Raw genomic sequence first — 19,042 nt, forward strand, 5'->3', positions numbered from 1 at the left:
CAGTTCATATTTATGGTATATTGATGGTACCATGGCTATAGTTGTCAGTTTTTATTCATGTTGTGAACCAATTAATGCATTTGGTATAATTTTAATGCAAAGGGGTGAGTCATTACATAGATCACACTAATTAGTAATTTTAATCTTTTATTTGATTATACAGAAGATTTTCAGACTCCATGCTCATCTCCACCTGGGGAAGAAATCTCTACAAAGAGCTTTGAAGGTGCTTTGCCATCCATTGAGGAGTCCAGTGTTTTAGAATTGACTGAATCTGCTCTGCATCAAAGGATGTATGATAGGTACTCCAATATTTCCTTATCTTATCCATGTAATCATGTTTGTTCTTAAGTTATTATCTGTATTTAAGCCAAATAGTTGGTAGTATTATTGTTCAGACGCCAATAATTGGCTTTTGAAAATAAAACATGTTGTAATAAAATTTAGTGTTTGAATTTTTGATGAATTTTTAATTTATGTTTTAAAATTGGACCCCTTCTGAATGATTTGTAAGTAAAATATAGGGATTATCCCTTGCATAATGGTGTGTAACTATATGGAGAAGATCATGCATTTTATTCTTGTCAGTCAGTATGCAGCATTTACCACACCTGATTTTCCATCATACGTTTGCATTCTTATAATTTTCTTGGGAGAAAGGCAAAACCAGGAGAATTTAATGATTATGGGTTTTCCCCTTACATGCTTTCTTATTTTTCACCTAATGATGGTTGAATGGGAGTTGATAATTTTTTAGAGGAAAATTACAATCACTGGGTAATAAATATTTTTCCTTGTTTTCCTCATCAGGTATGACATCGAGTTTGGTGACATGCAAATTTTAGTGGGCAGAGTGAAGGACAACTGGAAGTATGCTCGATTAAAAGGGACGTCAACTCTTCACGTTCTGGACAGGTTTAACATCACACTGCTGGTAATGAAAATTTAGTTTTCTATTTTTGCATAGCCTAGAATGACCTCTTGAAGTTATATTGCAAGGTTTCCCTCCTCTTTTCTATGTGTAATTATTTTTAGATCATTAAAAACAAATATTTGCGGTGCCATATGGCACCACTGGGCGTTATCTGTAGCCAATCGCTTCATGGATCTCTTTGCCGCTTTGATCAGTTATGATTGAGATTCTCAGTAGCAACTCCGATAAATATATTATTTCTTTCGACCATAATTACGAATCTATATTATATACAACCCGATGTGTGACAGATAGCTCACTCACTCATTCACGTATACAAATTCCCGACCACTTCCGGACGTCCTGGGAAGACGACATTTTCACCGTGGGAGGAGAAAAAATATTCATCGGGAGGAAAAGTCCGAAAACTCGAAAAAGTCGATCGGTTTTCGAGATATATCGATCCGAATTAACATTGGAGCCTTATGGGACTAAAACATATTCCATTATTTGCCTACATAAAAATGTCACGGGAACATGAAATTTCACTGACGGAAACAAGATTTTTCGGCCGATTTTTTGATGCGAAACATTTTGCCATATTTTGTTTATAAGTATTTTTCATAATTTTTTTATATTTCCAATGCTTTTCTTATGGGCCTATCTTTGGATTTTTTTAAAACCAACTTATAATCGTTGTAGGAATTAGTCCTTAACGTAAGAGATACTAGATTTTTTGGTTGATTTTTTGGTGTGGTCGCCTTTGCAATTTTTTATTTAAAAGTATTTTTTTTAACAATTTAAAATTTCCAATGCTTTTCTTATGGGCTCACTTTGGGAATTTTTTTGACCAATTTGCAATAATCGTAGGACCAATTCAATTTAATGCAAGATACTAGATTTTTTTCTTAATTTTTTGGCTATCCTTTGATATCCACATGTTAATCGAACTTCGAGTAATTAACGATTATGTATTTCAATTGCATTTGCGACTCCTACAACGTTTGGTAACTTACAACACATCCGCCGTGAAGTTTGCATTCCCTCAACACACGATTTTAACTTTTTCGGATTTTTTTTCGCCACTTCCAGACGTCGCACGGACACCAAATTAACGTGAGTGACGTCTTTTTGGTGCCCCTACGTGCCGCTACCCGGAGAATGCAGAATATTGAATTTAAACGGGTGACACCGTCGAAAAACCATGCTTACACTACAGCTAAAGAGCCGAAATTTTTATCGAAGGTAAACGATGCCGCGTTATACGGAACAAGTACAAAATGTCCCCCGATAACCCCCTGGGACCCCCCCAAAAAAATAAAAATTATTTAATAAGTGGTATATTTCTTCTACCATTCATCCGAGTTGTATCGTTTTTATTTATTCGGACTGGGAATTGTGTCGGCTATATTTACGCGTCATGTTCAATTATCCTGCCCCATTTACACACCCGCAATAAAACTTCAAATTTTTAAATGTACATTTCTTAACAAAATAGTAGAGGTATAAAATGGCTTCCAGGACAAGGACACCTAAAAGCGATTTTTTTAAACCACTTCCCCATAAGGTACGGCTACTAAATTCACACGAGTTATGCCTTATTACAGCGCCTATGCACCGCTATGTGGAGAACACAGAATTGGTAATATAAATGTGAGTAATACGGGAAAATTCATTGTTCCCCTAAAGCTAGATCGCTGGAATTTTTATTGTAGGTAAACAAAGACCTTTTATGCAAGAAAACCCCTCGAAATTTCACGTGGCTTCCTATAAGACCGGGGAAAAAAATTATTTTTTTTCTGTAAATAGCATGTTCTTCGGTGTTTTCGCATATTTTACCAGTAATTCCCTTCTCCTATGACTCATCGCTAAGGACTTTTTTTTGGATGATTGTGACCGTTGTCACTACACTCATAAAAAACCCTGGAAACCCCCCGGACCACCTTCAAAACATCGTCATAAGCTAAAATGCCACAATCACGGCTAGCATGCGTCTACATTCTGCCACATTATCCCCCGGTAGCCTTTGTAAACGATGGGGGATAGCTGGTAGTACGCAATGCTCTGTGAGGAGTGAAAACCTTGGCGGCGATGCTGCCCCCGCCCCAGGAACGACGGAACCATTCCGAGGAGTCAGAGGCGCGGAAAACCTCCGAGAACCCTCGGGCGGCAATTCCGCTCCAACACGTGGAGCAGCCGAATGGGTGTCTTACGAGGGGGGAGGGCGCCGATACCCCTTGGGCGGCAAAGCCGTTCCGAGGAGTCGACGTCTCGGGGGGACACTGGTAAGCCTTGGGCGGCGAAGCCGCCCCATCACGAGGAAGCTTACGGGGGGAGGGCCCTTGTGGTGACTGACTCATGGATACAAATTCCCGGCCACTTCTAGAAGTGCTGGAGAGCTGAAATTTGGCACGCTTACGGGGAACCGGAAATGATCCGGAGGAAAAATCCGAAAACCGGAAGTTTCCGCCACGTGTCGTCGCTAGGACGACAAAATGGCCGAAATCGCGCTTTTTCCGGGGACCCTCTTTCGGTTTTAATTTTACTGCGCGCAAACTGTGCGTACCACAGGGGTCGTTAATGCTTTTTTTGAAAGCTGATGAACGTGGGCACGTAATTAAGTAAATTTATTAGTTTCCATTTGAGAAAATTGCAGCCAAAATGGCGTCCAAAAATTGATTTTTCGAAATAAATTTCATACCTTCCCCTCCCCTCGACTTAATTTAAGGTGTTGGATAACGAAAATGATTATTATATATGCTCATAACATCGTCTACGAAATGTAGGTAACAATTTTCTTTCATAATTCTTGGTTACTTAGAAAAAAATTAAAGTATTCCGAAAATCACGGAAAATTACGATTTTCAAAAGATTAACACAAGGTTTTGTCAATTTTAACTCAACCGATTTCTTTCAAACTTTGTAGTTACATACATCTATGCATTGTCTTTTAGAAAACATAAACATTTTATTATTTATTTAATGGGTTTAACCGCGAAAAAATAAAAATGGCGGGCACTGCTCACTTTTTTCAGGGACTGGTTTGCTTTTTATTGTATTACTTTCGAAATATGGATGTCATAGGGCACAATTCTTTTAGACATGACAGTAAATGAATGTGACCATATAGTACCGTCATCTTTTAACCCCCCGAAACCCCCTAAAAAATTAAAATTTGCATATAAGTAGCCTTTTCGGGTACTTTTCGTCACAATTCCGCCGCTTTTCCAATCCTTACCACTCATCGCTACGGAATTGATGTGGACGATTGATGACCGCTGGCAGTAAAAACCTATAAACCCCCGGTAAACCCACATACACCCCCCCCCCCCCCCCAAAAATAAAATTTTCAAATAAGTCTACTTTCTCGGTACTTTTCGTGACTATTCCACCGCCCCCAACGACTCATCCCCCCGAAATTTATGTGAATGGATGGTGACCGCCAGGAGTACACACATTTAAACCCCCGGTGTCCCCGTGAAATCCCCCCCAAATGTAAAATGTGTCATTTAGTCTCCTATTTGGGTACTTCTCGCAAACATTACGCCGCACTACCCGTCCCCTCTGAGCTCAAGATCCGGAATATTTGGTGAGGGCGAGCCACCGTAAACCATACGGGAAAAAATACCAGAAAACCCCCGATTACTTCATGGAACATCGCCGAAAAAAAATAAAACAAATTTAAACTCGCCTTTTCGAATAGTTTTCGACACAATTTAACCAGTGCCCCTACCACTTATTAAAACCCCCGATAACCCCGTGAAACCTCCCAAAAGATTTCTAATAAATAGCCTCTCCAGGTAAAAGAATCGTCAGACCACTCTTCCGGTCCCCTAGGACTTATCGGCACGGAATTTATGAGAACGATTTGTGTCCACTGGTTTAACACAAGTAAAAAACCCCCGGTATTCCGTAGGAACCCCCCGAAAAAAAATGAAAAACTTGCCATTAAGTCTTCTTTTATGGGTACTTGTCGCCACTATTAAAACAATCATCGCTACATGATCACTGTGGACTTTTGGTGACCGCATGAATAACACTTTAAAATCCCCCTGGGCACCCCTCTCGGTGGGGAAGACCATTTATGAGGACTAGGCGGAGCAGCCGCGGGGGGGCTCCTCCGCCTCAAGGCGGCGAAGCCGCCCCACAACGAGGAACTGGCGTAGGCGAGGGGGAGCTTCAGTAACCCCCGGGATGTTCAAGCGGCGCAGCCGCTGTGGACTCCCCCCACCTCTGGGCGGCGAAGCCGCCCCTTAAACGAATAACGGTGAAACAGTTCCGAAATGCCCTCGCCCCCTGGCACACTAAACCCCCTGGCGGCGAAGCCGCCCTTCAGCGAGGAACGGCGAAGCCGTTCCGAGGAATGAGTGGGGCGCCTCCCTACCCCCTGGCCGGCGAAGCCGGCCCCTAGTCGAGTTGAGATTATTCGAACTTCAAAAGTTTTCCAACGACCACATATGTAGACGGCGAAGCCGGAACCGGGGTTTTAAGGGGCGGAGCCCCTTAACGAGCGCGCGCAGCGCAGCGAGTAATATATATGCAAGTTGAAGGGCATGACGGGATAAGTATGATGAATTGGCCCCCAAGTGATATTTGAATAATTCTTTTAATTTTAGAACTGCTATCTACGTATTTTCTTTGTTCTGCAAGTTATAGACTTGCAGAATTTTGTAGATCCATGTTTACTAGTATAAAACCCCAAGTGTTAGTTTTACTTCTGGGAATTTCACTGTTTTTGATGCTAAAGGTGAAGTTAACATAGCCCCAGTGGTGCATAAATTGCAAATATCATGCTGCGGATTTTGCTTGTGACCATGGCTATAAGCTTCATGAGAACCAGTCAGCTGGAGGAAGAGATTGTCCATGTGTCAATATTATGTTTTTACTTAGTTTTTCTCTTAGCTTAGAATGAAATGCAGATGGGATTTTTTTTATAATTTTCAGCTGGAGCGACGCGTTGTGGCTACAAGTGATCCTCAGTGGCCTAGTGTTACCTTATCTGGCAGTCTTCCAAAGCTTGTTGTTCACGTGAATGAGCAAAAGGTTGATGCACTACGCTCAATTGCATCTGTGATTGGGGGTGAAGGATTACCCTCTCCATTTAGGTAAATTTTTCAATTAGGTTTTCCAATGGTTACTTCATAAGAATATGTTTTGGAAGTACCTGCAAACAAAGGCATAGATGAAAAAAGTTGCATGTAAATATTCATATTAATTTCCATGGGAAACTATTCCACTGGACCAGGAATCAAACTATTGGCCCTCGGCTTTCAAAATCTAAATAGGAATTTAAATTGGTAAATAAAAATAGCAATATTTATGGTGATCTCATGGAAATTGTCTATTTATAAGCCAAAAATGTATCAAATTCCATGCCTTCATTTTTTTCCTTTTTGTTCTTGTTATACACTGTTTAATTGCAATTAAAGGACCAACAATGGCTTTTTTCTTCTTTTTTCGCATGCAAATGACATTAACTTTAAATTGCACATATTGGTTATTCCTCCATTGAAACTAAGGAATGGTCCGATAATTGTTCTCTTGTTAGGAATAACCCATTGAGAATCAATAATATGCTGTAGGAAAACAATTAAAAGGCTGTATAAACAAGGCTTTGTAACCAATAAAATCTCTGCAGTGGAAATAATAAATGACCAGATCATGTGAATTGCCAATCCATTGTTTACACTTAGTCTGAAAAAATCATTCAGGCCCTCCGGATGGGATTTCATTTTTGTTGATTTTTTATTTTCAAGTGTTCAAGTGTTTTTATAATGAGTCCTTTTTTCACTGCCCTCCATGTATTGCACACCACATGACTTGGTTGCATTTATTAATTATGAGTGCTAACTCTTTTATCATTGTGGTTGAAACTTTATATTAAGATAAGAAAATGGTTATAAAATGCTGAATACTGTTCTTACTCCACATACCAGGGTGAGGGAATTGAGTTAATTTTATGAGATGAGGAAAAAATTCTTGAGTATGAAGTTTTGACGCATTATTGGATTATATGGATAACATAGCCCTATAATAATTCAGAGTGATGATGATTACTATGAATTCCTTCCATCAATATTTTTCCTTATCATAAATATGTTTAGATATGCATATTTTTATATTTTATGCAAAGCATTCCTGGAGACTGTGTCATTCACAAAAATTGAAAATATATTGTAAAACTCTAAATAATGTGCAAAAGTTGTTAAGGTATTATAACACCTCTATTATTTTGTGTTTCAATAAGTTTTAGTAAGGAATGAGACCACTTTCACAATTCCATTCTTATTACTCTTTTCATGCCAGAGTTAATATTCTTATTTTGTATGGCTCATCAGGCCTCAGCCAACTGGTCTACGAAGTGACATGGAGGATGACGATCCATCTAGTGCCAGAAGAGAGGATGGTGGGCCAAACAGTGGAGGTGGCATATCTGAAAACATTGATCGCAACAAAATGTCAGAGGAAGCAAGACTACTCCTACTACAGTTTGGAATTGAGCAAATGTCGCTAGAGGTACATAAAATAAAATAGCTATTGCTAAGTCTTTGTTAAAGGGGGAATGACTTTAGATGCACGTCGCCTCCTCCAAATGACATTGTAATCTCATTGTATTTTATCAGGTTCAGTCCCGAGGAAGAAGTGTCGCAGAGCTGCAAGTATCTGGAGTGCAAACCTCATTTTGCCAGCGTCCATATGACACTAGTGCCACCCTTAGTGTCCACAGCTTATTACTTGTGGATGCTCTTCAGACATTTGGTCCAGATTTTGAACTTCTTGTGGCAAGTCACAAGCATGTTGGGTATGTTATCTTTTCCTTAACCTCAATTTGGCCTACAGTAAAACCTCCATGTAATGAATTCAACCTGATGAGGAAAATGGCAATGTGATTATTAGGGGGTTTGGTATACAGAGGTGTTTTGTGGGTTTTGCAGTCACAGGATGATCAGAGAGTTCACATAGATTGTTGACATGAGCCACAAATATAAAAGCTACTGTGGACTCCTTTTAGGACAGGTATTGAAGGGACAAGAAATTTCATCCATGGTAACAAATTGAACATGTCCATTACATGAAATCTCACGTAACTGACTCACTGACTGATGGATAAGAATTCAAGAATTCCTGACTGCTTCCAAAAGAGCTTGAGAGCTGAAATTTTGCATAGAGGTGAGGGGTTTGACATGATTCGAAGAATATTCCTTAAACCCTGAATTTACTCCAACATCCCTTTAGAAAAAAATTAAAAATGATGCAAATTCCAATTTTTCTGTGCACAGCTCTTGTCGACAGCTTCCAATACTGATTGTACTATGGCGATCTTAACCTACGTTGTTGAGATAGGAGGGAGATAAGTGCTCTGTTTGGTGTGCTTTTTTATTTTTGTTAACCTTTGGAATCTGGAGAAACAAGTCCTTGAACCTGAACTTCAATGGGCCTCGCAAATATCCTATATACAGTAAAACCTCTTTACATCGTAATGGAGGGGACCAAAATTTGGGCATTTTGATGTATGGAGGTTCACTATAGAGAGGTTTTAGTGATAGGTACCATTTTATTGATAAACCAGAATATTAATATATTTAAACATACATGCATGCATTAGTGAACATATATTTACAATTTAATGATTACACAAAGGTAAAAGTAACTTGTTCAAGAGGGCTTTTTAAGAAAGAAATTAGTTATTGGGTTTGCTTTAACCTTTTTAAAACTCTTTCGATATAATGTTTTTAATTCTATTGAATACAATCATATTATGATCGCATTCCTCCATGCTTAATAAAAACCATTTAATTATGTTCAATAAATCCTCAACCTCTGTTTTGGTGGGAACTGTAACTGATTCCTCATTACCAACATCTTCCTCTAAATTCATCTCTTACTGTATCCTGCAAGATATATACATCTCCTTCACCACTATCTTCCAACTCATGTGGGGAACAAATGAATAAATCATTATCAACATTTACAAAGTCTTCAAATGTTGAATTTGTGTTAACTATTTTGTTGATTTTATCGAACTGTAGGTTCATTATCAAGCATCTCACTTTCCTCCTGTTTGCTACCACCCGTAATCCCAGCCTTGATGAAGCATTTCTCAAAAATTGAGGAAAGGCACAGCCTGTGCATGGTCTGAAGGATGTTCCATGAGCACTTTTAATGTCGTTTTCACTATTCACTCTCCATAAAAAATAAATCACTAGCTGTTTTCGATAATGCCTTTTGACCAAAGAAATAATTCCCTGGTCTAAGGGTCGTAATTTACTAGTAGTGTTTGGAGGGAAGTACACAACTTTTATATTTCTAAACATAATTCTTTCATCCTCTTATTTCACTGCCCGCGTTTTTTATTTGTGCAGCCTAGATATAGAGTTTCTTCTGTTTTTCCTCGGTTGTTTAAAATAGATGGTATTCCAAAGGTCACTGCTACATCTTTCTTCTACCTGCCCTCGTCGATGGCTTGGAAAAATCCTCGGAATGTTGTAATGTCAAGCAGCCGCCTTGTTTTATTTGTCAAATCCATCATCAACTTATAATTAATTAAGTAATTTTCGTATGTTTTCATATTTTATGGCAAATAATTGAAAATACTCCTTATAATATATTTTAGAAAATTGATTTATCATTCTTATAATGTATGACATGTTTAAGATTATAAAAAATAAATAAACACGTGACTATTGCAAAAAATAAACAAGAAATTGAGCGTAATTTTGAAAATTTCGTCGAATTGCCTTTCTCTAGGATACAATGCTCGTAGAGTTCCATAGAAAAACTCTGTCGAGGGCACAAAGAAACGCTAGGTCTGCGAAATGACGTGATTTCCCAGTGTGAATGCTGGGCGAACTACTTCAGAATGCGGCAGCGACAGTAAAAAATTTCATTGCTCTACGGCGTATCAGCTAATTAGCTGTCTCTTCACCTAACATTGTCGCGCATGGAGTGATGTTCGTTCAGTATTGCTAGAAATTGACATCCCGGACTCCCGATGGAAGAGTCAGATTTCGCGGCATAAATACGCACGCAAGACAGACAAGACTGTCGCTAAGTGCAATAAATTGTAAACTACGATCGTTCACGAAAGCATCGAAAAATTACCAAGTCGGCAGTGAGAAAGTGCTACACTGGGAAATATGGGAATAAAATAATTGCAAAATTGTGTTTGATTTATTTCGAGTCGCAGTAAATTCATGAAATATTTTCATTTTAGAAACGGAAGCAGCAATGCGGTTGAGTAATTCTGTCTCCATAAATGGGAGTGAAGTTAGTTGAAATATTTCCGCCGGCAAGGGATTATAGGCTGCGCTGGTCGCCTCTTTTATTAACTGAACATAGTATGTAAGCACTTACAGGAAAATAAAGCCATAAGTAATAGAAAGCGAGTGCTATCGCGCAATTTTTACCATGATTCGAGAGAAAACGATGCGTTCTGTCTTCATTTACTGTCACTTAAAATGATTAGGATAGTTCGTTGCCTTTTTCTTATTTACTGTTAGGTATGCTCTCGAATGGGACAAAATGGCCCTAGGTAATGGTTAACAGGAAAATTGCAGTAAAGTAAAGGTGTAAAAGAGAAGAATAAGCGTGAAACATTTATCGCTGAAAATGTCATTACATGTTCGTTATCGCGGCTGCATTAATGGTCTCTAGTTGTCTCGGTACGAAATGCAGAGGTAGTTAGGCCGTCTCGGGGGTCTCTCGTTGCTATGATATATAGAGGTTTTACGATATAAAGAGGTTCACTATAGAGAGGTTTGCCTATAAATTTACAAGTAAATCTGACGGGACCAGAGGGTTGGTACGATGTATAGAGGTTTACGATGTAAAGAGGTTCACTACATAGAGGTTTTACTGTATGTGTGCAACCTGAGTTACAAAATAATGGACATTTTTTGCTGCAACTCCCAATTCCTTTGCAGATTAGTAGTTCTGCATAAAAACTGCAAATACCCTGATATATTCTTCCTCCTTCCCCTTGATAGTATTCTAAACTTGTTCATTGTGGTATTTCTTTGCATACTTCTGGCCTCTAACACCGAAAGTTCATGCACAATGTGGCATTGGACATTCTTAAGCAATGGGATGTCTTAAGGCAACAAAATTTCCTCATTGTCCATGCTGGCACCTTTGGATTATGTGCCCTCTTCCCCTAAATAATGAATTTTGTGTGATAAAGAATGAATAAATTCCTGATAACACTGATAGCTCCTTGCCAGATCTGACATTCATGATAGGCTGAAAGATGGTGAATTAGAAGGCATCCAGCTATACTGGTGTTCTTGCTTCTGATAAGCTATACAGCTTATGGCAACACCTAATAGTATGCATGAAAGTAAGGCTATAAGTTGATATATGTAGAGAGACACTCTTTGGATTATATGTAATTTGGAATTCAAATTGCATGGTATATAAAACATAGTAAAATATTTTTTAGGTGAATTGTTTTGCTAGAGAGAAGCTTTTTTCCAAATCAGGTGGTATTTGGTGATTGATGAGATTATTTCTGGGAAAATAATCTAAACTCTTCTCCTAATTATTGTTATATTTTTGTATCTGTTGGAAAAATGTACTCTGTGTCAGATAGCATTTGATGTTTTCATAATACACATAATTATGGTGAAAGGATGAAAATTACTTTCCCTGTATAATAAACTCCGACGAACTGATTCCTCAAAGGATGAACAGTATAGTAAATAAAAGTTTGAGAGTTGATTCAATTTAGAGTCATAATGTATACTTCTGGTAACGATCACAAGACTACTGAAATGTCAAGCAGAAGTTTTCTATATTTTCAGTGTCCTATAAATGTTATAGAAATTCTTTAAGTGGCTGGCATCTTCTTTAAAGGTGGGAAAGAAGCAAAAAACATGATTCCTATGTAAAAAGGGGGGATTTGGAAGTTAACCACCCTCTGATATTACGGCTTCCTCGAATGCAATTTCCTGGAAAATTTTCAGTGGATTTCTTGGTAGTGGTACTCAGTAGTTAGTTGATGCTCATTGCTAGATCACTGTGAAAATATGTTCAATAAACTCTAGACTTAAATATGTCTGCACACGCTCTTTTTGTTATCTGCTTGTAGGAAAAGTTATGTATGACGTATTGGCTTAATTTTTCCCTCCTATTTTGTGTGACTTTGAAAATTAATGGGATTAATGTGATTTCTTCAGAATGGATAGTGTGAGCGGCAGCATAAGGGATAGCGAACCTACATCTCCATCTTCTCCTGGCTCTCCAGATCCTCACCATGGGTACAAAGGTTCGGGCTTGCCACTAAACTGCACTTCGCCTATTGCTCTATCACAGGCATTGCACAGCATATCAAGTATGCCATCAATAAGTGCTTTACCGCAATCAACTTTTAAAAGAGGTATTATGCTCTTCTTCCCACTGCCTTTGTATTGTATAAAGTTGTTTGTAAATCCTTGTCACGGCTAGTCTCTATAAAACAAAAATAATTAAATATAATATTCATATAATTAAATAAATAATAATCGTATATATCACTGCATAGAGTAGTGCTGAATTTGATTTGAATAACTTATAGGAGACCTCATCTTTTGAGTTGGTTTCAATTGTGGATCAAATTTGTTCAACCTAGCTATGAAATTAGTGCAATATGTACAATACCATGAATAAATTAGGCTATTGTGGTTTATTAATTTGTTTTGGAATAATTTTGCTTATTGATTATTTTGGTAATCACTAACGAGGTTTTAAACTTACCTAATGTCAGTCTTAAGTGTGCTTATTATGAAACAAAGTAAACTTTTTAAAAACTCTTAGAAACTTTTGGTGCTTTAAAATGGTTGCTATTTAACTTGCACATGAATACCATTCATAAGAGGCTTTCATTCTTAAGAACTCTATGTATGTATCTTCTGAAAACAGCTTTAGAACTCTATATATGTGTCTACTTCTTATGTCACAGTTTTTTTGTGTATATTATTTAAATAGTGTAGAATGTTTTTTCATATCTTTTGTGTGTATTCAGAAATGATTTGGCAGTTGAGTGCTAGAAACTTTTAGATATTTCTGCTTACAACCATGCTCCTTTTTTAATTCTGAAACAAACTCTCACCCACTTATGGATTGAATATTAATAATAGACTTATAATAATCTACTAAAGTATATAAAATCATTGAGAGAGTATTAATAGAGACGGTGAACTTTGTTGAATCAATTTTTCAATTATTTTGTTTTAGGAGTTAAAAAGTTTTTTCTTGAATTTTGAAGCTCCTACACATTTATATTTTAATGATCTCTAAAGTCACCAAAATGTCTCTAACAATATTTATTTTTCATGCATTTATGTTTTGTAGTTGTACGCACATTATGCACAAAATTTCATAGTTTCAAAACCTCATGTTAGCAGAATCCATGTTCCTTCAATAGCTTTGACTCTTGCTGCGGCACTCATCTTTGGCTTATCAGGCTGTATCATTGTTGGTGCATTGGCTTTCTACAGACATAGTCAATTTGTTCTAATTCAGTGCTGAACTGTTCTCCAAAGAAGTGTCAAAAGATTACAATTCAAGCAACAGCTTGAATGGAAGGCAATTTTGGGTATCCTGCAATCAGCTTCGAAAGGAATACCCAATATCTACTGTGGACAAAGGCTTATGGTTGGAGGTTTTATTTTATTTTTTTTGACAACAAAGGTAGAGGAAAGCCTCAGAATTTCCAGCTGAAAGCAACACAGTCATTTGATTCATAAATGAATGTTCCCTGGAAAGCCTTTTCTGCACATTTGTCTATATTTGCATAAAAATCTGGAGTGCTCTTTCTCTTTTCAAGAAATTATATAATTTAGATTTATATGCGCAAACTCGAATTTCGGTAACCTGTGTACATACAGGTGGTTAACTCAATTAAGTCATTATTGTGCTTTCTCTTTCCTGATATTTGAAAGTGTATTTGGTAATATTTTCAGCTGTAGGAATCCGTACCTTCAAGGGAAGCCAATCTTCTAGTGCATCTTCTCCCCCTCACTTACCAGGCTGGCCTCCACCCTCTGGTCCATCTCACCAATTTGGATCTAATTTTGTTGCAGCAGAAGATTTAGAAGCTTTGATAACTGTGGAGCTTATTCTTGTTAGCCATCTTTGCCCTTCTAATGAAGGGAGTCGAGAAACTCTGCAAATTGCATCAATACAGTTTAATAACTTGGACATAATAGGTATGTCTACCATCCTACATTTACTCCTTTAGGTATTTTATTTGTGTCTTTTGTATCGATATGTTAGTATTAGGATTGTGTATATTCTACTTCTACAGCTATCAGAAACATGCTGTAATTTAAAGCGAGCCATTAGGCTGGTTGCTTATTTAATTTTTGTAATTCTGACTATTAATGTAAGAGCCTGCTGGTCATTTAGATAGATTTCAAAGGCACTAAATATTAAAAAGATGTGGTCATCACACCAATGAACTGTTCACCTCAAGAGCTCAACCCCCTAGTGATTATTGACCATTTTGAAGGCTATTAGATTTACATTATCAACCACAGTATTTAAATCCCTTCAGTTGTTGTAATTTATTCTTGTATTTATTTACCCTTAAATAATAATAATAAACCTCAATCAACCATATGTTGATAAAATCTCATCAAACAAATGGTTGTCATTGGGTGAACTTTATGGAGAAACCGAAGGGTTCATGCTTGCAATACAAGACCAGGTCATCCGCACTAAAAATTATGCAAAGTACATCCTTGGTGATAAAAGCATAACAGATGACAAATGTAGAAGGTGTTTTCAAGTACCTGAAACAATCCAGCACATTATATCTGGCTGTAAGATGCTAGCTAATACAGAATATTTAAGTAGACATAATCAAGTTGCAAAAATTATCCACCAAAAACTGGCCTACCAACACAAGTTAATAGATACTAAGACCCCATATTATGTGTACCACCCTGAAACAGTGCTTGAAAACGGCGAATTTAAAATCTATTACGATCTGCCTATTCAAACAGATAAAACTATAGTTAATAATAGACCAGATATAGTGTTGATTGACAAGAAATATAGAACTTGCTACATAGTTGATATTGCCGTGCCACTGTCGCATAACATCGAAAAGACAATTACAGGAAAAATTAACAAGTACCAAGATCTGGCAATAGAAATAAAAAGAATATGGAATATGGAACAGGTTTATACAGGCATCCCCCGAGTTACGTAAGAGATGCGTTCCGGCAGACTATGCGTAAGTCGAAATTTACGTAAGTCGAACTTTTGCGTTGGCGCTTCAGAGATTGCTGTATAACAAGTTGTATCGTACAGGAATGAGCGCAACCACATACGCCACCACATCCATCGCTAGAACTGCAAATTTTCACGTTGATTATTGACTTGGGATTTATAAGCGATTTTTCTTCAGAAATTAATGAAATTTCCTTTGAGGAATGACAAAAATGGGTCACTTTGTTATTTTTAGCACGTAAAAAACTCTATCACTATTCGATATTTTTTCTACCATAAGTTGTACAAGCGAATATATACTTCTTCGCGCTCGCATTCGAAAATTAACGTAATCATTTGAAATACGGTTATCGCTTACGTAAGTACAGATTTACGTAAGTCGAGACATACGTAACTCGGGGGATGCCTGTATAGCTCCAATTGTCATCTCAGCTACCGGTATCATCCCAAAACACATACAAAATAGTTTCAAAATACTCAACCTCCATCCAAATACTTACATCAAACTGCAAAAGGCTGTAATAATTTCAACCTGTCATATCACGAGAAAATTTCTCAATGCAATTCAATAGTGAAGAGTTACCTTGGTGAAAACCCGTGCTCTTAACACTAAAGCTACTCAGTGAAAACTGAAGAAAATTTAAGAAAAAACATAATAATAATAATAATAATAATAATAATAATAATAATAATAATTTTATTTCCGTTGGGTTACATATGTAACATAGAAATCGTCATATAGTGGACAAACAACACATGATATAAAAACATAAAAGACAGATAACATATATGCATGTTATGGCTTGTAAGGTGTCGAGTTCTTTTTGTTAACATATTTTTTACACAAGTCGTAGAACTCATCTAGTGAATAAATTGAATTTTGATATATAAGCGTTTTTAATTTTTGCTTGAATGAGTTGCTATTTTGGATTGCTTTAATATCTGGTGGTAGTAAGTTAAAAAGTTTGGCCCCTTTATGATATGGTCCTTCACTAGCAAGTTTAGATGACCTCAGTTCAATATGTATATCATGTTTTTGTCGGGTGTTTATTTGGTGTATTTCACAGTTTAGATCGAATGAATTCAGATTTTTTTTGACATACATTATTAAATTAAATACATACAGGGCAGTAAGAGGCATAATTTGTAAGGATTGAAAATGTGCCCTACATGACTCCCTATAGGGTAGATTGAGAATAGCCCTAATTGCCTGTTTTTGTAATTTAAAGATTTTATGAGATTGATGTGAGCCCCCCCAGAAAATAATTCCATATGACAGATGTGACTGAAAATTTGCATAATAGAGGCATTTTCGAATATGGATACTGGTACTTGTTTTTAGATATCTTAATTGAAAAAGAGTTTTATTTAGCTTAGAGGTAAGGGTTTCTATATGCATAGACCATTTCATTGTTGATTCAATGTTTACTCCAAGAAAATTGAGGTTTTCAACAAATTTTAAATCATTTCCGCATAATTTTACTGGAGGTGTTTGATCTCTGCCAAAATTAACATATAACAAAAAATAATTATTTATGGTGTTTTACCCAATCAAAATCAAGATCGTCATGGGGAAAAATAACTTTTTCTTTTTTCTGTTTGGAAATAAAAAAGAAAGTAGATTTGCCTCCATAAAATAACCTATTAGCACGAATCTAAGGTGAGGTTTTGTTTCCTCCAATCTCCTGCAAAAATAGAGGGCTCCTCTTTCTATTTGCAGAATTCTTGACTTCAAATGTGGGTTGCATAATATAAAATATGATTACCCAAATTTGCCACCTCATAGCTTGGAAGCATGAACTGATGTTAAAATGGCAGCATCATAATTTAAATTATTTACAGTACAACCTCGATATAACGACACCCCACGGTGCACTAATAAACACTCGCTATAGCGAATTGTTGCTTTACCGGAGGTGGAGCAAATAATAGCCATTATACCTGTTGCGAACAGATATACAGGAACAGGAGTGGTGCGGCGACAGATAAACATCTATCCGATAAACCTAAGCATAAATCCAGACGAAAGGCGATGTATTTTGCATCACTAAATTTCCTTACTCAAATAACGACTAACTATTCAAGCAATTTATAAGAGCCGCGCTGAATAAAAATCATGCAAAGCATTGTTTCGTCAATCATTATATTTATCGAACGACAGTTTACCACATAAATTTCAGACTGAGCACTCCATTAACTTCATTTCTAACAGATCTCTAGCAGTTACAGAGGTTAAGGAGTCTTGATTAAAGTCTTCCGGCGGTGAAACCCTCGGTATGGCGAGAGCCAACGCCGAAAGGGTCTCGTAAAAACCAATTTTTTTACACGCTTATTATAGGGTCAATTGACGGTGCATCGGCTATCTCTCGTAATAACGAGGGTGTCGCTATAGCCCGTACTCGCATTAACGAGGTTCCACTGTACTTGTTTTTAATCATAAAAACATTTTTCTGGCAGCAGGCAAAGATTTGGCTGCACCGATCAGACATCAGTGCACTTCCATCCACAAATTCACCTGTGTTACGCTGGGTTTATCTTATTATAGCATATGCTTTTTAATGTCACCAATGTACCTTTGTGGCAAGATTGTAATTTCATAAATATAATTTTGAAAACTTGATTCCATTACTTCAATTGACCATGAGTTAGTTAATGGTCTGCAATAATTTTCTCGCTGAGAAAAGATTTTGGAAAAGTGCATGTCATCTTATTTTAGATGTGTTCTTGAGGCTAGAAATTTGCATAAACATTAAAATGTTATATAATGATTTTAAGTTAACATCAGTTTTACTGTGTGTTATCACGTACCCTTAGTTATTCTGCTGTTAAATTTGGACACATTATAAAGCTGACATTGTGGAACAAATTGAGAAGTTAATTAATAAATAATTATAAAATAATGAATTTTATAATTATACTACCTCAACATCAAATCCACAAAAACCTAAGTTTTAAAATGAATTTTAGTGAAAAATTAACTTATGCTTAGTGATCTTGAAGCAAATAACTTATGAAACTTTCTTGATCAATTTCTTCGTGTTATTTACAGCCAACCAGGAAACCATTGTCGAACTCCTGGGGTTCACCAAGAGAGTTTTTCCTAAGCTTAAACCTCAGGTGAAACGCCAGCCTCAGCCAGAAGCCTTTTCATATGAAACCCTGGAAAGAAAAAGGGAGAACAGTGATATAAATGGTAATAAGACACTCAAGGCTTTGAGAAAGGTTTTCTACATATCAATCTTTGCACATTAACTCAATAGTTCAATGGATTCTTAAAATGAGGAAGCCGTTACACTTTGACTAGGTAGTAATCTTAAGGAAAGGAATTCAGGTAATTGTAGTGATCTTTACAAAACAAAATGCTCTACAATTTTAATCCTGTGATACATTTATGCTGATCTTTGAAATTGGTGTGTTTATAAATTTTGTTGGGCATTATTTCATGATATATACAATAAATAAGCTTGTTTGCCACTGGTATAAAATTATTTAATATTAAATTCAGCCATATGTTTTGTTGTAATAAAATGAAAGTGAATTAACTTTATCCCTTAACTACATCAGTATTGATCTCTTAATGTGCAAATGATATAAATGTCTGAATATTTTTAAATATTTTATCTAATGATTTTATGAATATTAATTTTTTTTAGGTGCTAATGTGGCTCACAACAGCTCATTATATTCTCAACTTGGTGCCTCTGCAATTGGATCTAGTTTGCTTGGACCCATAACTACTAGGACCGAACTAACATTTGATTTTCATCGGTTGAATGTTTTACTTCTTAGGGCTGTGGTGAAAGACAATACTGTGGTTGGTAGAAAAATTGCTACTGCAACAATGACTGGGGCAAAGATCCAAGCTACGTTTGGTAAGAACTTTCTCTGTTCTGTAAAGCCTATCTGATTTAGCGTAAT

The 19,042-nt window shown here is 36.7% G+C and overlaps 1 protein-coding gene across 1 annotated transcript in view; it reads left to right on the forward strand.

Moving 5' to 3' along the window:
- LOC124159071 (vacuolar protein sorting-associated protein 13D) overlaps positions 1-19,042 on the forward strand; it is a 101,203-nt gene that overhangs the window by 19,974 nt on the left and 62,187 nt on the right. The window contains exons 13-21 of the mRNA XM_046534587.1: positions 164-302; positions 811-934; positions 5,858-6,018; positions 7,252-7,429; positions 7,537-7,715; positions 12,088-12,287; positions 13,852-14,097; positions 18,174-18,317; positions 18,778-18,996. Coding sequence (XP_046390543.1) covers positions 164-302; positions 811-934; positions 5,858-6,018; positions 7,252-7,429; positions 7,537-7,715; positions 12,088-12,287; positions 13,852-14,097; positions 18,174-18,317; positions 18,778-18,996 — 1,590 coding nt within the window. The remainder of the gene's footprint in view (positions 1-163; positions 303-810; positions 935-5,857; positions 6,019-7,251; positions 7,430-7,536; positions 7,716-12,087; positions 12,288-13,851; positions 14,098-18,173; positions 18,318-18,777; positions 18,997-19,042) is intronic.

The sequence above is a fragment of the Ischnura elegans genome, chromosome 5, assembly GCF_921293095.1.
Source record: "Ischnura elegans chromosome 5, ioIscEleg1.1, whole genome shotgun sequence".
Lineage (NCBI taxonomy): Eukaryota > Metazoa > Arthropoda > Insecta > Odonata > Coenagrionidae > Ischnura > Ischnura elegans.